This window comes from Dendropsophus ebraccatus, chromosome 3 (assembly GCF_027789765.1).
Source record: "Dendropsophus ebraccatus isolate aDenEbr1 chromosome 3, aDenEbr1.pat, whole genome shotgun sequence".
NCBI lineage: Eukaryota > Metazoa > Chordata > Amphibia > Anura > Hylidae > Dendropsophus > Dendropsophus ebraccatus.
In genome coordinates, this window is record NC_091456.1 from 168,443,056 (window position 1) to 168,466,512 (window position 23,457).

The 23,457-nt window shown below is 43.7% G+C and overlaps 1 protein-coding gene across 4 annotated transcripts in view; it reads left to right on the forward strand.

The window, feature by feature from the left end:
* Window positions 1-22,504, forward strand: part of EGFLAM (EGF like, fibronectin type III and laminin G domains) — a 73,019-nt gene extending 50,515 nt beyond the window's left edge. For 3 of the 4 annotated variants that reach the window (XM_069964763.1, XM_069964764.1, XM_069964765.1), the window contains 16 exons: window positions 1,043-1,158; window positions 4,948-5,350; window positions 6,717-6,817; window positions 7,237-7,337; window positions 8,161-8,305; window positions 8,648-8,837; window positions 8,919-9,044; window positions 10,905-11,148; window positions 12,745-12,856; window positions 14,033-14,149; window positions 14,270-14,450; window positions 17,650-17,728; window positions 19,304-19,447; window positions 19,605-19,688; window positions 20,069-20,172; window positions 21,200-22,504. In XM_069964763.1, the coding sequence (XP_069820864.1) occupies window positions 1,043-1,158; window positions 4,948-5,350; window positions 6,717-6,817; window positions 7,237-7,337; window positions 8,161-8,305; window positions 8,648-8,837; window positions 8,919-9,044; window positions 10,905-11,148; window positions 12,745-12,856; window positions 14,033-14,149; window positions 14,270-14,450; window positions 17,650-17,728; window positions 19,304-19,447; window positions 19,605-19,688; window positions 20,069-20,172; window positions 21,200-21,354 (2,402 nt within the window). In that variant the 3' untranslated portion in view covers window positions 21,355-22,504. Of the gene's footprint in view, window positions 1-1,042; window positions 1,159-4,259; window positions 4,326-4,947; window positions 5,351-6,716; window positions 6,818-7,236; window positions 7,338-8,160; window positions 8,306-8,647; window positions 8,838-8,918; window positions 9,045-10,904; window positions 11,149-12,744; window positions 12,857-14,032; window positions 14,150-14,269; window positions 14,451-17,649; window positions 17,729-19,303; window positions 19,448-19,604; window positions 19,689-20,068; window positions 20,173-21,199 lie in introns of those variants that run through there. The other variant, XM_069964766.1, reaches the window with a different exon arrangement.
* The last annotated feature ends 953 nt before the right edge of the window (window positions 22,505-23,457 follow it).

A 23,457-nucleotide genomic window follows, 5' to 3' on the forward strand; every position in this document is an offset into this window, starting at 1 on the left:
GACCACATGACCTTCTCCTATGGATCATCCAGATGGTCATTGGTGAACATGAATTGGACCTGGACATGTGCTGGTGTGAGCGGAGGCAGTTTGTGTGCCCTGCAGGATATTATCCATGACAGTGTAGTGTGTTATCTTTGAAACTGTGGTCCCAGCTCTCTTCAGGTCATTGACCAGATCTTCCCGTGTAGTTCTATGCTGATTCCTGACCTTCTTCAGAATCCTCCTTACCCAACAAGTGAGATCTTGAATGGAGCCCCAGACTGAGGGAGATTGACTGTTAGTTGTGGGAATATTGGGGCATCTTTGTGACTACATAATTGCAGAAATCTTGGTATTAGTAGAAGTCAGTAGAAGCCTGAACGCCTCCCATCTAGTCCATTACATTGGGACTCTTTATTAATGTGGTGGGCTCGCAGTGTTCAGTACCAGCTGATTACCATTGAATGATGTGTTTTGAGTCTGCTGTGTAAAATTACAGAGGAAACCGTAACGTGTTTCATCACAACCGCCTCAATCCTTCTGATTGTATCTGGATTTTACATTTGATTTTCCTTCTCCGTAATTGACTATTTCTATGTAATCACAGACGTTCTCCCATTAATCCTGTAATCCTGTGTACGGGAGTCACTAGCGGGGAGACGTAGTTCAATCCATCACAAACTATATGAAAAAGCGATGAAAGCGAATACGAGGTTATAAAAAGCAGGAAATAAATATAATGGGGGAGGGGGCGCCATGTCGCCATCGATCAGCCTTCTGGAGCAATCGTTACGTCCTTGCCAAGCACAATGCCTATTATAGGTGGAGTAATTGAATTCACTTTCAATGCTCATTGTATTGATTGAAAAAAAAATCTGAAATGTTTCTCTATGCTGATGTATCTCAGAAGGGGATTGCAGGAGGCGGGTGGGGGTCCTCCATGCTGGATCCTGTAGTAGGGAGGGAGGAAAGTGACTATAGGGATGCTATTCTCTTCTATTGTAGTGTGACCTGTAGGTCTTCTGAACCATTTTCTATAGTGTTGCTTCTTTCATTGCAGGAAGTGATGAGCTGGGATCTGGAGGATATATTGACGGATACGTCACAGAACCTAAAATAGGTGATGATGATGGCTACAACATCGATGACTCCGATTACGATATCTATATAGATGATGTAAGTCAAAAGCAGAACTTTTTTTTTTTTTTTTTAACTTTGTTGTTATGGGTGTATCACTATTCGGAAAATTAAGCTAATATAAAATCTTTGCTTTCTTAAAGGGGTACTCCCAAGAAAAAAAATGTTTTTAAATCAGAAATTGTCAGAAAGTTACATATGAAATGACTTCTTTTTGAAAACTCAAGTCTCTCCAGCACTTATCAGCTGCTGTATGTGCGAGGTCTGGGCGCTGGGGTTCTGTTTTACTGCTGGGTCAGCTGGTACGATGATGTGGTAGCTGAGTCTAGGGTCACTTGGGCACTTGTCACGGTAGCCTGGAGTAGTATGGGACCCACCCCGGACTGTTTGGCGCCCGCTTTCATATAGGTTTAACCCAAGTGTAGGTGTGTGTATAGGTGTGGGTGTGCGCAAAGATAGTCCAGAGTCCAACACTTGAAAAATAGAACAGTTTGCTTGCAGAAATTCAGTGCAATACAGGTGTACTTAGTAAAAATACAGTTTATTGCAATACTTAAGGTTATTTAAGTGCTTGTGGTTGAGGTAGAGACAAGGTGCTTGTAAGAAAAGGTTTTGCAGAAGTGAGAGGAGAGAACGGGCCTGAAGGGCCTTGTCCAATTAGTAATGTACTCTGCCTTGAACAGTTTGAACTGAAGAAGAGATATAGAGAGCAAATCCGTGCTCATTTTTAGACTATGTCCGACCGCATTCTGCTTGCGGGCTACCCGTCCTGCAGGGTAGTACGGGCCTAAGAAGACTTCCAAGACTTGTGATGCGCAGTGAAATACCTAGACTTATAGTAACTTTGTTCCATTGGGGGTCAGTACTAGAGATGAGCGAACCGGTTCGGCCGGTATGGGATTCGGGTCGGATTTTCCCAAAAGTCCGAGTACGGTCGGATTCGGATTTATGGAAGTCCGCTCCAAATTTTTTTTTTCTTGCTTTCTAAAATGGCAGCCGCCATTTTAGAAAGCAGGAAGTGTTCCAGGCAGGAAAAGTGCTTTCCCATGATGCCCTGAACACTTCCAACCAGCAGGGATGTTGCACTAGCCCACCCCCTGTGTCACGTCATTATATCTTTAAGAGGAGCGGCCTCCATGTTCACTACTGCTGCTCCTGTACTGGCCTCAAATGACTATTGCTGGACCTCCACTGGCCTCCAATGACTACTGCTGCTCCTTCACTGCATTTGTGACCTTTTTCCTGCATAGACCCAGTAATGGTGAATTTCCTGCATAGACCCTGTAATGGTGAATATTGAGTCTAAAAAAAAAAATTACTTTGAGATACCGAAAAGATAATGATGTTACTGACATGTAGAGCCCTAAATTCAACCAAATACACTACCCCCGTATCATATAGATGCTTTGAACTATGAAATCCGAAATCCGGTTGAACCGAACTTTTTTTAAAAATCCAGAAGTCCGGTCGGAACGAACTTTTGAAAAGTTCGCTCATCTCTAGTCAGTACCTGTGACTCCTAGGTATCTGCCCTGCATGTTTTAGAGAGGTTCCTGGAATGGACAAGGTGATCCTTCTTCTGGCTGCTCCCCCCCTTTCGACTCTCTAGCACTGAATAGTTGCTGTGTCTTTGATAAGGAGAATCTGGAACTGGCTTGTTTGTGTCCCTGACATAGGACCTGGTCTAAGCCAGGCCCTGGCTTAACTTTAGCAGAGACATGGTTCTTTGCTGCCTCCTCACACACTGACTAGAAACAAATACCCTGACTTCTCCCACCAGGAACTAATTCCTTCCTACAGGGGTCTGACCAAACCCTCCTGTGATTGGTGGCTCTGGGTGTGCAAAAAAGAAAAAAGAAGACAGATAATAGGATAGAGACTGGAGCCAAAGCACCTTCACCTATAAGTGGATAAAACCTCACATGTGACACAAAATAGTTAACCCATAAGTCTCCTTCAGCTGTGCTTCATAGAACATATAATACAGAGCAGCACCTAGTGGGGAAATCACTAACTACAGTGAATACCTCATCCCCATCTGTGTGAACCCAAGTGAGTTACCTTACTCAGGTGCAATAGAACTTAGGTTCCCGTATCGGGTCACTACATATGTCCCATGCATGGAGTCTGCACCTCACCTCTATAGGATCTTCTAAATATTGGTGCTGGGATCTGGTGGATTCCAGACCTCGACAGGTCAACATGAGGGGAAAATACATAATATTAGGCAGGTGGTTCTGACGTTATGGCCAGTTTATGTGGAAATATCTTATTTCCTAAGGCACAAAGATACTGGTGAAGGTGGCATGTGTTTGTGCCCCTATATCTACAAACCTGCACCAACTCTAATGGCTACTAATCATAGTCTTCACCTTTAGTAAATCCGCATCTAGCAGAGCAGGAAATCACAGGCACAACTTAAGAGAAGATTTCATATACAAGGACAATTCAAGGATTTGTGCTGGTGATGTGGGGTTATGGGGGGACACGCTGTATTGTCATAATGTACGACTTCAGCTTGATACCTTTAACCTTTACCAAGAGCATCTGGGAGGCGAGGGTGTACTGGAGCGAGGTCCCGGACTAATTTGCTTTCTAAGTTGACATATAAGAACATTTTCTCCCACGGCGTGATATGAAGTGACCTGCACCTTCAGTGTGACCTACAAGATTGCAAAAAGATTGTGAAAGGATCTCGAAAATCCTAGGAGATAATCCTTATGGGAAACACAATGTAAAATATTGTCACTACACCCCCCACCACTATCACACACCTATACATGCATGGTTTCATATTGCCTCATGTGAATGGACCTAAAAAGAAATCTATATGATGCAGAGAAGACGTTCTAATGTATTGCAGACTAAGTCCTAAATGGTCACGCAACTTTCCTCCATGTGATCAGCAATATCTCTAAATCACCTAATTTACCAAAAGAATAAAAACTCTCAGACACTAGGGGGGAGATTTATCAAACATGGTGTAAAGTGAAATTGGCTCAATTGCCCCTAGCAACCAATCAGATTCCACTGAAAATGAAAATGAAAGGTGGAATCTGATTGGTTGCTAGGGGCAACTGAGCCAGTTTCACTTTACACCATGTTTGATAAATCTACCCCTTGGTGTCTCACTTGTCCATGTCCATTGCCTTTTGTAAGGAGAATTTTATCAGCTGAGGCACCAAGACAGAACACAGGAAGTGAGGGTGGGTCTTAGGTGGTACAATGCACAGGAAAGAGGATAGACCAAAGCTTCCCTTTTAACTCTGACTACCCATGAAGTTATTATCCTTTGGTGTAATTAGTTATCATACAATCATAGAATGTGAACAGTGCTGCCTCCTGAATACAATTTCCCTCTCCCTTTTCTCTTCAACTTGCAATCATCACCAGCAGCAGCAACACCAGCAATTAACTGCTTAGACCATGTCTGCTTATATTATGTATCCTCTTTCCTTCTGTGATCCTTCCTGCTCACATAGCAGCTTTAAAACCCAGTGCATCAGTAACCCATTCTCTGTTCGCATGGTATCTATGATGTCAATCATCCCCAATCATAGTGTCATGGCATAGCAGAGAGAAGTAGACAGAGATGTAAGGGAAAGGAAGTGCCTGTGTGAGTACTACTGGCAAACAGCCCAGCTCTGTTCCCACCCCTAAAATGAAGAAATATTTGTGCACCATGAAGGAGACCCTAAGGGATCAATAACAGCAGTGACAGCACTAGCCTCACCTGTTACCACTATGAGGGATAACACAATAAAACATAATTCATCTTGTTGTGAAAGAACAGGCTTGCTTAATGTTGCTATATTGATGTCCCCACAGGTCCGACCACTTTCTCGCACGAGAGGAGGAAACAAGAAGGTTGTCATAGAAAGTAAAATGACACCAGGAACCTACACAAAGATAATCCCTCTGAGAACAACCACAACAGGTGCTGTCGCGACTTCTGGGTCTATGACTAAGCCAACAACGAGTCCACCAACAACCGCCACCACTGCCACAACCACCGCCAGCACCACCACTGCCAAAGCCGCCACCACCACCTCCAGGGCCACCACCACAAAACTTGCTAAGAAAAATACAATGGTTTCTCCTCCTAGACTCTTTGATCTGACGTGCGAAGAGACAGTCTGTCCAGCCGATAGCTTCTGCCTCAATGACTATGACCGGGGAGGCTCCCAGTGCCACTGCAACCTCGGCAAAGGAGGAGAGACGTGTGATCATGGTAGGTTCCTTTTCAGATATTGAGCAACTTTGCTGATCATGGGATTTAAAGAGTTAAAGGAATTCTCCTATGAAGACAGCTCTCTTCCATGTTATTTTTGCAGTGTATGGTGGTGGTGGCACTGTATAGTGTTGCATATATGTCGCCATTGTGTGGCACTATAATTTATGACACTCATCCTTAGCCACTGTTTGGTAGGGATATTTGTTCTTTTAATGATAGTACATTGGATAAGGACGGGGATGTGACGTTGATACATCTTTTATAGTCCTATATTTCCCATATAGGAAGGTGACCCTTGGGCCCACTTAGGCTTGTGTTCGACTTTATCCTTTGCCCTCATATATATCTTTCTATGGGGAAAACAACATGAGGTCATCCTATGGGAAAGCAGTAGAGGACCAAGCAAAGACATCCAGTGAATGGACATCCAGTAGGGTCTTCCAGTGCCAAAATGAATGGCTGACCAATCAATGGAAGATTTGGGTTCACCAGAATGGACCCCCCCCCCTCCATTCTTTCTCAAGCTATGACGTCCATATGCTCCTACATCCTATATGACCATCCGGCTTCATTACAGGATGCTAGGTTGTATCTGGTATTACAGCTTATTGACTGGAATGACCTAAGACTCATGTACCATGTGCTGATTGTGAAATCGATGTGAGCATAGTAGTAATGGTTCCCTCACCACCACCGCCCGCGGCCACCTTACATGTGAGGCGACACATGACCTTCCCTGTAGCATCCTCTCCATCCCTAATCAATGGTTTACAGCCATTAACATTAACTAGTGATATTCCAGAACTAACTAAACAGGTCACCCAACTTTTCCCGACTTCTGATTTAAAAGTTTGATTATTAGTGCAAAACCAGGTAGATCCTGGGAAAGCTGACAATATCCTGGTATTTAAACATTAGATTAATGTCAGCAAAACCGTCACAATACATCTGTGACAACAACTTCCTGTTACCACTTTAGTACCTAAATGCTGGTCAGCCAGACAGGAAGTCAAGTGGCCTCTAGCCAGCCTGACTAACCCAAAAGAAATAGGCAATAATTCAGAAAAATCAACTAAATAATACAATCCTGTCTTTCTGCAGCCACCACTAGGGGGACCTCCAAAGCTCACTGTATACTGTGTTACTCTACAGTTAAATTTACATATAGTATGCAGTAAGCTCCTCAGCTCCCTCTACAGGTAGCATATTATTGTATAGGATTTGAAGACCTTTTTTTTTTTTCTTTTAACTTTCATTCACTTTAAGATTAAAAAAAATATTCCTCCCATTATTTACCCCACGTAGATTGAATTGTAACTAGTGGGGAAAATGTGCAGATGTCTAACAAGATCTTCTTTTGTAGATATTAACGTTCAGTATCCTCAGTTTTACGGTCACTCCTATATGACATTTGAGCCACTGAAAAACTCATACCAGACTTTCCAAATCACTGTGGAATTTAAGGTAAGCTATATAAGGTGTCACAAAGGAAATGGAGGCCCTAGGGTAACAGATGGGTCAGATCTATATCATGCTAAGAGCTGCAGACGGGGGCAAATACTTTTTAGGGAGATAAAACTATCTCTTAGTTGATGGTTGTTTGCTAAGTTATAAAATTATGTTTTACTTCTAAACATGGGAGTTGTAAAGGCCAGGCCGAGCTGCAGCATGCTTTCCTACTCCCTCCTCCACCACTCTCTGCCCTTCATGATTCATGTACAAGGCTCTGTATGGATAGCCATGTAGGGAAGGGTGGAGGAGGAAGAAGGCATGCATGCTGAAGCACAGCCTATACAACCTGGACACCCCCTTATAGATATAGTTGTTAGTGTATTATAACTTTATAACTATATTATACAACTATATTATACATTGCTCTTCAGGCTGAAGGGGATGATGGATTGCTTCTCTATTGTGGGGAAAATGAGTACGGTCGGGGAGATTTTATGTCGTTGGCCATCATTCGGAGGAGCGTACAGTTTCGGTAAGACACCTAACACATCTTTTAAAGGCAAAGTTTTACTTTTCTGACATAAAGCTCCAAATCCCCTGCATAGACATAAAGTTACATTATAATATTCTGTCGGCTTGCAGCCACCTCTTGGGGGAGAGCAGGAGCTTGCTGCATACTGTGATATTATAGAGTTCTATGCTCTTCAGCTCCCCTTAGTGGTGGCTACAGGCACAAGTATATCATGTAACTGTACAGATTAAAATGCTTTAAATGGGTATTCCTGTGTTGATAAGTTATGTCCCATCCTCAGTATCCGGGGATAGGGCATAATTATAAGTTCTAAGGGGTTCGAACTGTTGGGACTTTAGAATTGGGAGCCAGAATCTCGCTGGATGGAAAGGTGGATCATGCATGTGAGCGGCCACTCCAGTCATTCTCTATGGGGCTGTCTGAGATGGCCAAAAGCTGCGTGTGGAGTGGCGGAGTTCCTGTTCTTGGGATCTCAGAGGGCCCCTGCTTTCTCTGAGTTATGTCCTATCCTGTGGATAGAGTGTAACTTGGTGGTAAATCTCCTTTAAATACTGCTAGATAACTTACTATCTTCAGGCACATCTAGGGTGAGGAGAAGAGCTTACTGCGTACTGTTATATATTGAACTCTATCATTACATAGTATGCAGTAAGCTCCTGAGTTCCCCCTAGTGGTGGCAGCAGATAAACTGAGTTCTATCATCTCTTTGCAGGGGATGTGGACCGATGTATCAGGAAACGCTACGACCACTATAAGGATTATTAAGAAGATAACAGCATAGAATTATAGACACAAGCGGATGATTTAACCTTTTCTATTCCAGGTATAATTGTGGTACTGGGTCTGCAGTCATCACAAGTGAAAGTAAGATTAAACCGGGTACTTGGCACATAGTGACGCTATACAGGGAAGGTCTTAATGGATGGATCAAGCTGGATAATGGTGCCGCAGTTTCTGGGAGATCACCGGTAAGATATCCTAAGAAAAGTCAGAGTATATAAAAGTCAAAGTATATAACGGGACCCCAAAATGTCACATCCCAAAATAATACCATGTGATCATATCCAATGAACAGTGCCATGCTGACCTAATAATACCGTCATACAGTGCCATACTGATCTGAATAATACCGCCATATAGTGCCATACTGATCTTAATTATACCACCATACAGTGCCATACTGATCTAAATAATACCGCCATACAGTGCCTAGCTTATAAAAATTAGATAGATACAGTACTGTATTATAGTATATTGTATAGTAATATGGTGTTAGAGCTTTGTATCTCTGCTTGTGTCTCTCCCACCAGGGTCAGTACAGTAAGATCACCTTCCGGACCCCCTTCTATATGGGCGGTGCCCCCAGTATTTACTGGCTGGTGAAATCTGCAGGGACCAACCGGGGGTTTAAGGGCTGCGTCCAGTCACTGTCTGTGAATGGCAGGAACATTGACATGAGGCAGTGGCCCCTGGGGAGGGCCCTGAGCGGAGCTGATGTGGGTGAGTTACCACCATATAGTATACCAGAAATATGTGTGTAATATACCCAGCTTGTATATAACCCCTCCTTATTGTACGCAGGTGACTGCAGCGTGGGGGTCTGTGATGAGGCCGCCTGTATTAATGGTGGCACCTGCACATCCAGGTCGGCCGACTCCTACATGTGTCTGTGTCCTATAGGATTCCAGGGACGTCACTGTGAGGAAGGTGAGAGTGACTGGAACACCAACCAGGGCCGACATCTAGGGGGTCTGTCCCCTATGAACATTAAGCCTATTGCCCATTTTTTGCTAATAATGCATGTACCCCCCACAGTGTACAGGGCACAGGTTCTGGGCAAAAACTAAGAAAGGGCATGGAACACCAGTTCTGCTACACCAGATACTCTGATCACTAACACAGCTCTGCTACACCAGATACTCTGATCACTAACACAGCTCTGCTGCACCAGATACTCTGATCACTAACACAGCTCTGCTGCACCAGATACTCTGATCACTAACACAGCTCTGCTGCACCAGATACTCTGATCACTAACACAGCTCTGCTGCAACAGATGTCATGATGACATGCACACAGCTCCGCTGCTTCAGATACCATAATGACAAATACCGCTTTGCTGCACCAGATACTCTGATCACTAACACAGCTTTGCCGCACCAGAGCTTTGCCGCACCAGATGCTCTGATCACTAACACAGCTCTGCTGCACCAGATACTCTGATCACTAACACAGCTCTGCTGCACCAGATACTCTGATCACTAACACAGCTCTGCTGCACCAGATACTCTGATCACTAACACAGTTCTGCTGCACCAGATACTCTGATCACTAACACAGCTCTGCTGCACCAGATACTCTGATCACTAACACAGCTCTGCTGCACCAGATACTCTGATCACTAACACAGCTCTGCTGCACCAGATACTCTGATCACTAACACAGCTCTGCTGCTCCAGATACTCTGATCACTAACACAGCTCTGCTGCACCAGATGCTCTGATCACTAACACCGCTCTGCCGCACCAGATACTCTGATCACTTACACAGCTCTGCTGCACCAGATACTCTGATCACTAACACAGCTCTGCTGCACCAGATGCTCTGATCACTAACACCGCTCTGCCGCACCAGATACTCTGATCACTTACACAGCTCTGCTGCACCAGATACTCTGATCACTAACACAGCTCTGCTGCACCAGATGCTCTGATCACTAACACCGCTCTGCCGCACCAGATACTCTGATCACTTACACAGCTCTGCTGCACCAGATACTCTGATCACTAACACAGCTTTGCCGCACCAGATACTCTGATCACTTACACAGACCTGCTGCATCAGATGTTGCGATAACACACAGCTCCGCTGCACCAGACAATGTGATTACAAACACAGTTCTGCTGCACCAGTTTATTACCATGATCACTACACAATTCTGCTGCACCACATACAGCAATCACTGACACAGCTCTGCTACACCAAATACCAGGATCACCGGGGTTCACAGCAGCCGGGAACCTGCAGTCATCTACCCTCAAATGCAAAGTGTTTCCTAATGTTTCAGCAGTGTTATTCATGTAAGGCAAAATCTTCCCACTAGGTGGCACTGTTGTCATTATGAAATAATCCTGCTCTCCAAACTCTATCCTTTCTGAACTACAAATCACAGGATTCTTGGTGAACGCTCATCCCTCCCCCATTATAAAACACATCTTTATTTTATATATTATATTTATAGATATTTTATATCTATATTTTTATATTTTTGCTATTAGGCCTAATAATAATGACAACCCTGCAGTAATAAGGCTGTATTAGGAATCCGCACATTCTTCTGTCTCCTGCTGCACCTCCGCAGGTGAACTGAGGTATTACACAGTGTCCACTGATATCAATGTGATGGCCCTGGTACTCCATAAGACGCCGGCCACTCTTGTAGACCAGTTCATAGCCGGTCCTGAGCTGCAGTACCAGACACAACCTATGCCCTAGTGTGGCGCTGTTACAAGAAGAAGACAGTCATGTTGATTATCTCTATTTTACACCCACCTTTCTCTATTACAGCTTTCGTCCTGGCTATCCCCCAGTTCAACGAGACAACCCGCTCCTTTGCCATGACAAAATGGCCTTTCGAGCCGCACCATTACCTGTCATTTATGGAGTTCGATATGACGTTCCGGCCGGACACAGAAGACGGCACCATCCTGTACAGCTACGACAAGGACAGCAAAGATTTTGTGTCCATCACTATGGTCGGCGGCTACGTGGTTTTCAGGTTTGACTGCGGCTCCGGAACAGCAGTAATACGGTGAGTTAGGAGGGTCCTTTTTTTTTTGTATTTTTGTTTTGTTTTTATAATTTTAGATTATACATAACAGGGAATACTTTATCTTTCTATAGCTATGCCTGTGTAGGAAAGCAATCTACAGATGGCGTCTAATGTCATAACATTGTGGTACCATAATGGGCTGCTGGGGCAGACAGCTGCCATCCTAGTGCACCTACTGGGCCTTGCTAGAGGTGTAATACACTGTAGTATAAAAGCATTGTAGTGATCAGGTGATCACAAGGTTCTGTGTCCTAGTAGAAGTAAAAACTGTATAAAATAAAAATTGGTAAATATCTATATCTATATATATAAAGAAAAACTGCTCCTGAACCTGTACAGAGCCTGTACCTATACCAAGCGTGTTCTCACTCTGCACTTGTACCAAGCCTGGACTGACCCTGCACTCTCCCTTTACCAAACCTGTACTCACCCTGTACTATCCCTGTGCCTGTACTGACTTTGTGCCTGTAACAATCCTGAGCCTGTACTGACCTTGTACCTCTACCTACCCTGTACTCACCCTGCACTTGTACTAAGCCTGTACTGACTCTGTACTCCCCCTGTACTATCACTGCTCCTGTACTGACCTTGTACCTCTACCTACCCTGTACTCACCCTGCACTTGTACCAAGCCTGGACTGACCCTGCACTCTCCCTTTACCAAACCTGTACTCACCCTGTACTATCCCTGTGCCTGTACTGACTTTGTGCCTGTAACAATCCTGAGCCTGTACTGACCTTGTACCTCTACCTACCCTGTACTCACCCTGCACTTGTACCAAGCCTGTACGGACTCTGTACTCCCCCTGTACTATCACTGCTCCTGTACTGACCTTGTACCTCTACCTTCCCTGTACTCACCCTGCACTTGTACCAAGCCTCTACTGACCCTGAGCCTGCACTGACCCCAGCTATAAAATGAGCACTTTACTTACTCTGTGATGAATATATGGCGACACAATTTTTTTTGTTAAAAAAAAAAATTAAAAACTCTGATAACAAAGCTTCTAATTTTAAAAATAATTTAAAAATAACAACTTGTTCTGAGTCTGTACTGACCCTGTAATGTCCTGCACCTGTAAGGACCCTGATCCTGTACTCACCCTGTGCTTGTACCAAGCCTGTACTGACCTTGAGCTGCCAATGTTAAGAAAACTCAATAACAAAACTTCCAATTCTGAAGTTTACATTATACATATTTTTCTAAAAAGTCACGATTGGTATCGCCACATCCGTAATAAAAAAATATCACAGGCCATAGAACCCCAGTCTGACTATACTTAAGGGTTTGTCAAAGATCTAAGATTTGAATAACTATTTTCTTCTAAACACAGCGCCACTCTAGTCCCCAGGTTGTATGTGGTATTACAACTCAGCTCCATTCATTTTAGTGAACCAAGCTGCAGTACCACACCTGACCCGAGGACAAGAGTGATGCTGTTTTAGGAAAAAAGGCGGTATGTTCTTCTAATTCTGGGGAAGGGGTATAGTGATTATTTAGAAGGATTAGATGACATATTTAGTGGGTCGGCTAATATAGAGTTAGATGACCTGTCCATCTCTTTCCACTCTCAGAAGTGAAAAGCCTGTAAGTCTGGGCCAGTGGCATGAACTGCGAGTCTCCAGAACGGCAAAGAACGGACTCTTACAGGTGGACAACCAGATGCAAGTGGAAGGAATGTCTGAGGTTTGTGGTAAACGCTTAAAGGGCTTTTCTAGTTTTGTATCTTGATTTTATATAATTTTATGTAAAGCCTAATCTAGAACATTCTACAACTGTATCATGTATGTGATCACTGTCAGTGAATAAGTTGAGATTGTACCCAGTTTATACAATGCTCTGTGAGCTCTACAGCCTGGGCTCCAGACTGATACATAGTACATAGCTAGTCCTGCTCTCAGCTGAGAAGTGACACAATTGTATCCAGTCTAGACAATGCTCTGTGAGCTCTACAGCCTGGACCCCAGACTGATACATTGTACACAGCTAGTCCTGCTCTCAGCTGAGAAGTGATACAGTTGTATCCAGGCTAGACAATGCTCTGTGAGCTCTACAGCTTGGACTCCAGACTGATACATTGTACATAGCTAGTCCTGCTCTCAGCTGAGAAGTGATACAGTTGTATCCAGTCTAGACAATGCTCTGTGAGCTCTACAGCCTGGACCCCAGACTGATACATTGTACATAGCTAGTCCTGCTCTCAGCTGAGAAGTGATACAATTGTATCCAGTCTAGACAATGCTCTGTGAGCTCTACAGCCTGGACTCCAGACTGATACATTGTACATAGCTAGTCCTGCTCTCAGCTGAGAAGTGACACAATTGTATCCAGTCTAGACAATGCTCTGTGAGCTCTACAGCCTGGACCCCAGACTGATACATTGTACATAGCTAGTCCTGCTCTCAGCTGAGAAGTGATACAATTGTATCCAGTCTAGACAATGCTCTGTGAGCTCTACAGCCTGGACTCCAGACTGATACATTGTACATAGCTAGTCCTGCTCCCAGCTGAGAAGTGATAAATTGTATCCAGTCTAGACAATGCTCTGTGAGCTCTACAGCCTGGACCCCAGACTGATACATTGTACATAGCTAGTCCTGCTCTCAGCTGAGAAGTGATACAGTTGTATCCAGTCTAGACAATGCTCTATGCTACGCATATCATCAACAGCTGCAAAAATATCTGAGTTTGCTACAATTTATCAGTCTGGAGTCCGGGCTGTTAAGCTCACAGAGCATTGTTTAGACTAGATTAGGTGGTAAAGAAGATTGCATGAATCCTGACTTCCGGATTTAACCCGACTTGTCTGCAGTAACTGCACAATGTGAACTCTGTCCAATCTGTTATCACTTTATATTTCAGGGCGGATTCACACAGATAAAGTGTAACCCTGACATCTATATCGGTGGAGTTCCTGATTACGACACAGTCAAGAAGAACTCTGGGGTCTTGCGGCCATTTAGTGGGAGTATTCAGAAGGTGAGTGTGATCTCTGCGTTCCGTCACTGATGGCTGTGCTCCCGTATATTGGTCCCCGGGAAACCCTTCCCACCCCGGTACAGAATGTAACACTCCTCCATCTGGTTTTCTCTCACGCAGCTTATACTGAACGACAGGATCGTCAACCTGGTGCACGGCCTGACCTCTGGGGTGAATATTGCGAACACCCTCCATCCCTGCGCCAATGTGCCCTGTGCCAACGGGGGGAGCTGCAGACCCAAACATGACAGCTATGAGTGTGACTGCCCCCTGGGCTACGATGGCCGGAACTGTCAGAAAGGTAACGCTGCGTTGTGCTTGTGTCTATGGTGGTGGGTGGTTTTACAACAGGGCGGAAAACAGGAGCATTGGGGGAAACATATGGCAGTATTATTGGGACACTGCCTATTATTTATACTCTATGGTAGTATTATGTAGGTACCATACCATATGGCAGTATTATTGGGATACTGCCTATTATTTATACTCTATGGTAGTATTATGTAGGTACCATACCATATGGCAGTATTATTGGGACACTGCCTATTATTTATACTATATGGTAGTATTATGTAGGTACCATACCATATGGCAGTATTATTGGGACACAGCCTATTATTTATACTATATGGTAGTATTATGTAGGTACCATACCATATGGCAGTATTATTGGGACACAGCCTATTATTTATACTATATGGTAGTATTATGTAGGTACCATACCATATGGCAGTATTATTGGGACACTGCCTATTATTTATACTATATGGTAGTATTATGTAGGTACCATACCATATGGCAGTATTATTGGGACACTGGCTATTATTTATACTCTATGGTAGTATTATGTAGGTACCATACCATATGGCAGTATTATTGGGACACAGCCTATTATTTATACTATATGGTAGTATTATGTAGGTACCATACCATATGGCAGTATTATTGGGACACAGCCTATTATTTATACTATATGGTAGTATTATGTAGGTACCATACCATATGGCAGTATTATTGGGACACAGCCTATTATTTATACTATATGGTAGTATTATGTAGGTACCATACCATATGGCAGTATTATTGGGACACTGGCTATTATTTATACTCTATGGTAGTATTATGTAGGTACCATACCATATGGCAGTATTATTGGGACACAGCCTATTATTTATACTATATGGTAGTATTATGTAGGTACCATACCATATGGCAGTATTATTGGGACACTGCCTATTATTTATACTCTATGGTAGTATTATGTAGGTACCATACCATATGGCAGTATTATTGGGACACTGAATATTATTTATACTATATGGTAGTATTATGTAGGTACCATACCATATGGCAGTATTATTGGGACACTGGCTATTATTTATACTCTATGGTAGTATTATGTAGGTACCATACCATATGGCAGTATTATTGGGACACAGCCTATTATTTATACTATATGGTAGTATTATGTAGGTACCATACCATATGGCAGTATTATTGGGACACTGCCTATTATTTATACTCTATGGTAGTATTATGTAGGTACCATACAATATGGCAGTATTATTGGGACACTGAATATTATTTATACTATATGGTAGTATTATGTAGGTACCATACCATATGGCAGTATTATTGGGACACTGGCTATTATTTATACTATATGGTAGTATTATGTAGGTACCATACCATATGGCAGTATTATTGGGACACTGGCTATTATTTATACTATATGGTAGTATTATGTAGGTACCATACCATATGGCAGTATTATTGGGACACTGCCTATTATTTATGCAGTATACAATCATTAGGTTTGTATAAAATTGTGTTATCTTGGTACTATATTGTCGTTGTATATAGGAACCATATGGCAGTATTATTTGGATACCACCTATTATTTGAGCACTATATGGGGGTATTAATATGGCTGTATGTGGAAGTATTATCTTACTTTTTTATGGTAGCATACATATGGCAGTATTATTCGAGCACTATATGCTTGCATTAATTGGGTTGTATATTATTATATTTTACTAGTACTATATGGTAGTATTATGCAGGAATCATATGGCAGTATTATTTGGACACTTCCTATTATTTGAGCACTATATAGTGGTATTAATAGGCCTGCATGTGGATATATTATCTTGGTGTTTTATGGTATAATACGTATAGCAGTATTGTTCGAGCACTATATGGTGGTAAGATATATCTAGCCCCACATACCTAGCAGTCCCTGGTTCTCAGGAGAGAGTCGCCACATTTCTTGAGACGTTGGATGTTGTTGGCAGAATCGGCCATCTTGGTGACCTGGAGATTGCATAGTATAAGTGCGGCACAGGGCAGGTAGTAGTCCAGTCCACGCAGGGATTGAGGGGTCACATGATGGAACGGCCCTGTATAGCTGCTGGTGGATGTGTATAATGGCTTCTCCTCCTCTCACTGTCAATGTTTTGTTCTTTTCTTGCTGACTGGTTGCAGAGTGTGGAAACTACTGCCTGAATAGTAAGTAGAGTAAGAGAACTGTGCCCCCTACCTATTCAAGGCGTCCCCTGGTGCTGTGCCCTATCGGGGTATATCCACAACATAGCGGGAGCGGGGAGGGGTCTACTCTGTGAACCACAAAGGAGATGGGGTAGCCTTCATGAAACATACCCTCAAATGGGTCATCTAAGATTTCAAAAAGAAAAAACCTTGCTGCTTTCTTCCACAAAACAGCACCGCCTCTGTCCTCAGGTTATGTGTGGTATTACAACTCTGCTCCATTCACTTCAATGGAACTGATCTGCAATATCACACAACCTGAGGAAAGCAGTGGGGCTGTTTCTGGAAGACATCAGCTATAATGGTTCTAATCCGGGAGAACCCCTGGAAGATCTGTGCAGTTACATCTGTTATAAATGCCGACTGAAAGCAGCGCAGGTTACATATAGTAGACTCCAGGGGTTGTTACTAGTATTTCCAACTTGTCTCTCCAGGGAAGTTGGGAGTGGTATTTCCTAACAGCTGGAGACCACACAGTCATGTGCTATTATGGGGGGTTGGGGGCGGACAGCAGATTATGCAGGGTGTGAAGCAACTGTTGGGTCTAGCTGTCCTCTAAATTTCTGCCTAGCTAGTACTTAAAGGGCTTTTCTAGGACTTTTTTTTTTAATTCTTATTGCTGTTTTGTCCTTGGTTATATTGTTGCTTTAAACAGACAGAGCCATACATTGGGTAGTGGCCATAATGGGTAAATGCAGCTCATCTCAATGGGTGTTGTGCTGCAGTAACCCATTATGACCACTACACAATGTACAGCGCTGTCTGCTTCCGGATCTGTTCTGCTGAACATTAGATCTGCGCAGTTTCAGGTGTCGGCATCCCACCGGTCAGATATTGATCACTATTGAGCATAGGTCATCAATGAAAGTCCTGGAAAACTCCTCCAGGGGATTACTGAGTGCGAGAAGAGCAGAATACAGGTGGAAATGTAACATAACCTCAACTGTTCTCAGTCATTACAGAGGCCATCGAAATCCCACAGTTCATTGGACGAAGTTATCTGATCTATGACAGTCGGGAGATTCTTAAAAGGTGAGTGGGTGTAGGTAGGTGCAAATGGGCACCTCGGGCAGTACCCGATGTTGCTTTGACCATGGGCATGCATGAATGTTCTCAGCAGCAGGCCCTCAGAAACCCACACCTCACTCGAGGACAGGAGTGACACTGTCTCTAAAAGAGAGCGGCCATGGTTTTGTACAATAAAAAACGGCCACTTTCTTCTCGAGACAGCATGACTTTTGTCTCCAGTTCAGGTGTGGTTTGCAAAAAACAAAACAAAAAAACAACAACATCTTTTAAAGCGACTCTGTACCCACAATCTGACCCCCCTTGTACCTTTGGATAGCAGCTTTTAATCCAAGATCTGTCCTGGGGTCTGTTCGGCAGGGGATGCAGTTATTGTCATAAAAACAACTTTTAATCCTGCAGCGCTGTGTCTAACGGCCAGGGCTTTTGTATATGCATTAGGCTGGCACACCCTCTCTGTCCTTCCTCCCCACCCTCATCATCATTAGGAAGGATCCAGGAACATTTACTGCTGTTTGAGCTTTGCGCAGGTGTATTAACGATCCAGCCCATGTTCATTATACACACAGGTGGAGAATAGGAAGCAATCTGCCTGAATCATTCCTAATGATGAGGAGGGTGGGGAGGAAGGACAGAGAGGGTGTGCCAGCCTAATGCATATACAAATGTAAGCCCCGGCCGTTAGACACAGCGCTGCAGGATTAAAAGTTGTTTTTATGACAATAACTGCATCCCCTGCCGAATGGATCCTAGGACAGATCTTGGATTAAAAGCAGCTATCTGAAGGTACAAGTGGTTTTGGGGGGTCAGATTGTGGGTACAGAGTCGCTTTAAATCAACTGGTCCCAGCAAGTGCCAGAGATTCTGACACAATGCTCTCTGCTGCCACCTCTGTCCATGTCTGGAACTGTCCAGACCTGTAGTAAATCCCCATAGAGAACCTCTCCTGCTCTCCACTTTGGAAAGAATACACCACATCCTGAAGGACATTCAGCACCTGATAAGAAGAAAACTTTTTTTGTGAACTACCCCTTTAAGCTACATTGACTTCAATGGAACAGAGTTACAAAACCCCATCCAAACTGGAGACAAGAGTCGGGCTGTCTCTGGAACAAAGTGGCCATGTTTAGCATGACCCGGTAGTACTAGGGAAAGTCCTGGTTGTAGGGGCAGACATTATTGTTATTATTATTTGCCCACCCGCAGAGGGCGTTCCAAGGGTTTAGGCTTTGACACAGAAACAGACTATAAAACTCCAGCAGGAGACAACCCAATATGGAGATGATTTTGGAGCAACCACTGTCTTGGGATGGTGTTTAGTTTGGGGGACTACTAATTCCTATTGAAGAGACACAGTGGTGTATGATGACTTATTTTCAACCAGTGCCCCATGGGAAAAAAATTGCTTATTGGCTCTATACCACAACGAAAACTCTCATAAGAGCCGAACCAGAGTCTCCTCTAAAAACAGGAACCATTCATCCGTAGACAGCTGAGAATACATACTGCAACCCCCAGAGCATGTATGGATGACGTCAGATGTCACGGCCGGTGTGATCACTGTCTGTGACATTTTTTTAGGGTTTCTGGAAGTCGAACAAACGCATTCATGAGATTCAAGACTACGGTGAAGGACGGGCTGCTCCTGTGGAGAGGCGACAGTCCCATGAGGCCAAACAGCGACTTCATCTCATTGGGCCTTCAAGACGGAAACCTTGTGTTCAGGTAAATGTCCCAGTGCTTTCCTGGTATTTTTCATAGTCACCCTTGAATCAGATTACGGTTTATTATCAGTGACAAAGCTCAGCCCTGCTATATGTATCCCAGGCTATGGAGTCATGCTTACAGGACACATTTACAATCTCACTTCTTCTCTCCGTAGCTATAACTTAGGCAGTGGAATGGTCTCTATAATGGTCAACGGAACATTCAACGATGGCAGATGGCACCGGGTCAAGGCTGTACGGTAAGAGGCTAATGTTAGATCTGAAGACGTATCATGTGAACATCAGCTGGGAGGGTGGTGAGTACTGAGTAGTGGCAGGACGATGACCAACACCGGGAGCCAATGGAAGAAAATGTGTGACGTGTTTCAGCACAAGGAAAAGTCTGACTGTTTAGTTCCTACACCTTTTTGTGCCGAGAGGTGGTCCCAGCCTGGTGACATCTCAGGTCACCGTGCCGATTATTTCCAAGTTCCACCTCTGCTCTATATATTGATGCAGATAAAGTTGCATTTGGTGCCTTTCTTATGATCTATTCAGGACCAGATCAGGGGGTCTGTCAGTCCCTGAGGAATGGAGATTTGGTCCATTTTTGGTGACACCCAATTATTTTCTGTTCCAGTGATGGCCAATCTGGGAAGGTGACGGTGGACGACTATGGTGCAAAGACGGGAAAATCCCCAGGCTCAATGCGCCAATTGAATATTAACGGAGACCTTTACGTAGGTGAGTGACCCTTTCAGCTAGTGTTCCTGAATCTAGCAGTGTCCCACCTTCCATCCTCCTCTGACTGGTCCGAATCAGGTGAATACATTTCACTTGTTTCTTAGGAAAAGCCGTGCACAATTTTTGATAAATTCAGCAAGCGCAAGGAGAAATACAAATGGCTAAAAGTAAATAGAAAAATTGCAGCTATTAGACTCAACAATAAATTTCACCCTTGTGCTTAATAAAGGGTTATTTATTTATGCTGCCTGAACCATGAGTTATCAGGGTAATCCCCAGAAACTTCTTGCCCCACTGGCAAAGACCAATACAATTTTGGCTATAATTAAACAGGGAGAAATGTATCAATTGAGGCTGGAGGGATGGAAACAAAGCAGAAATTCCATTGAAGATAATGGGACATATTTTCGGGGAGGAATTTCAAGCAGAAATGTAGAGCAGATTCCTCTTCACTTCCTCGCCTATTTCTCAGTGTGCACATACCCTAAAGGAGAATTATGACCACAACTAAAAATTCACTGCAAGCTGAGGGGTGCGGAGACATAATAAAGAATGTATACTTAGCTTTCCCCAGACCACCTCTCTGACAGCCACCAGACTTCCTGGTACGTCATGACCCAGGGGAAAGTACCCGCTCAGCCAATCAGTCGCTGCAGCAGTATCCCGCCCCTTTCACTCACTGCCTGCGTGGGCATTCCTGAGCATGAGTCGTGACATTGCAGGGGCATGGGTATAGGCAAGTACACAAGGCACTGGATTTTTAGCTGTGGCCCGAAGTTTTTCATAAAACAGAGCTGCAGACATAGGTTAATAAAGGAGGAGATAAAATGAATGATACCGGACTTCTAGCTGGTGGCTGTTTGCAAAGTAATAAAAAAAAAAAAAAAAAAAGCTCAAGAGTTGTACAGAGTCGGACCGAGCTTCATGCACGCCAGGAGATTGCTATCATTTATTTCTCCTCTAGCTACCTCAATTTTATTTCTGCACCAACAACTTACAAGTAATAATTCTTGGCTTTGGCTTTCAGGTGGGATGAAGGAGATCGCCTTACACACCAACCGGCAGTACATGGGAGGCCTTATAGGCTGCATCTCCCACTTCACCCTCTCCACAGACTACCACGTGTCACTGGTGGAAGACGCCTCAGATGGGAAAAACATTAATACTTGCGGCACTAAATAGGAATGAACGGAGATTCTTACGTGTTCATGCGGATGGAAGAAAAGGGAGACTTTGCACTCCGAGGACAATCTGCGATCCTTGTCATTCCAAGTATGCTTCGAGAAAGCCAGAACCAAAAAGAATCTTCTAAACAGATGTTTCCTCTTAGAAGACTAATGTTTCCGGATGTTTCCAGTGCTGCGGAGATCAGACTCGCTGTAGACTCGTGTGAGAAATGCGTGCCTTGTCCGCACAGCCGCCCCACAAATAGAGAAACTGGACAATCTTAGTACTTTGGTCCGTCCAATGGTCAGTCATTAGCAGCTATTTATTATCTGAGGACTCGGGTAGAAAACCTCCAGGTGTATACAAAGCAACGACCATTCCTGTCCACATGACCACCATATGGGTCCAGGAGTGGACATGGCTAGATCTCTCTCTTATACCATAGACTTGTCTTAGACTCCTCCCACTTGACTGCACAAGAAATAAAGGTAAAATGTAGGAGTGGAGCAGCAAAAAAATGAAGTAAGTTAGATGGTAGCCCTGGCTTGGAAGAGACAGTGTGTTCAGGAGGCATGTAGGCTCCAAAGATTTAGTTGTGTTCAAGGAAATATTCAGTAAGGGATTATTTTATTTTTTACTTATTAGAAGGTTGCCCCTCATTTCTGATCTATCCAAGCAGCTCCAAAGAGCATTCGCCGCTCTGGAGGACCCAGCACGTCCTTGCATTACATGCACAGGCCATTGATTTCAATGGAGTATTGTGTAATGCTCAATTTCTCCTGTGGTGGCGCTGCAGAGGAACTCAGCACTTGGTACCAGTTCATCATAGATTACAGCCGATTGATTTTCAAGAGACCCTTTTAAAAAAAAAAAAAAAAAAGCATGGCGGTCTATCACAGACTGTGATTATTATAAACTCTAAAACTGGTATCCTGTACAAAGGAGACTGGTGTCACTTAAACATTTGATTTATAGATTGTCCATTTAATGTCAAACGTTTGCCATTTTCTCTTAAAGGTGCTTCTATGCATTTAGGTTGTTTTTTTTTAGATATATCTTCCATTTTTTAGTTAATGTTGCCCTTTCTGCTGTATTCTGGTGCTGTATGAAAGTGGAGATACGGGACTAGACAAAGCACAGATACTTTCTTGTTTAAAAAAAAAAAAAAAAAAAAAAAAAAAAAAAAAAAAACAGTGCCCCCCTGGTTGTCTGTGGTATTAAAAGTCAGCACTATTTATGTTAATGGAGCTAAATTCAAAAACCCTGCACCCAAAATGAGGACAAGAGTGGTGGTGTTTCTGGACCGGAAGAAAGCTGCCATGTATTTTTTAAGCCTGGATACGTTGGACGGAAAGGCCCAACGTAAAAGACCACTGAGCACAATTGAATAATCCTAAGCCACGCTTCCCATAAGATGACCCACTAGGTTATTAAAAATGCTATCAAAATCACATCTGTATACTTCAATATATGTGGCTCAGGGAAGAAACAGAGTGCTGCACATCACACCCATGGCTGATACTAGTGCCGCTTGGCTAAATAAAAAACACATCAGAATTTTGTGTATGAATTGATCAAGCCATACTGCCCCATGTACCTCGTGCCGGTATCTGATACACATGGGTCCCTACACTAAGTCCACACCGTGCCAGTCAGTGGCCACCAACCCCGCAGGCGTGCACAGCCAGGGAACGGGGGCCATGGGATGGCCCTGCGACCCCCATGTCACAGGACCAGACCCAGCACTCTTTTTCTTCCCTGAACCGTATACTTCAATATATGGTTTTGAGAACTCAATACTCACTGTAGCTATAAGGGTTTATATAGCAACTAGAAGAGGCTGCGCCTCCATGACTTGAGTAAGAACGGATGGCAAAACTGTAAATTTCTTATTAGAGAGGAGTACAACCAGAGTCTGATCGTTCAGCTGTTGAGTACCAGTGGCTGAAGAAGTTGGACGCAGCCCTAGGGAGTCTGGGAAAACATGGACACAAGGCAGCTTCGCCAGTTCCTGGTCTGACCCAAGGAGGCCTACTTGAAGACACTGGCATTATAAATGGTAGGTGAGGCAACTAGTTTGGCCTTAGTGGTTTCCACAGATTGGTTGCTACAGGATTT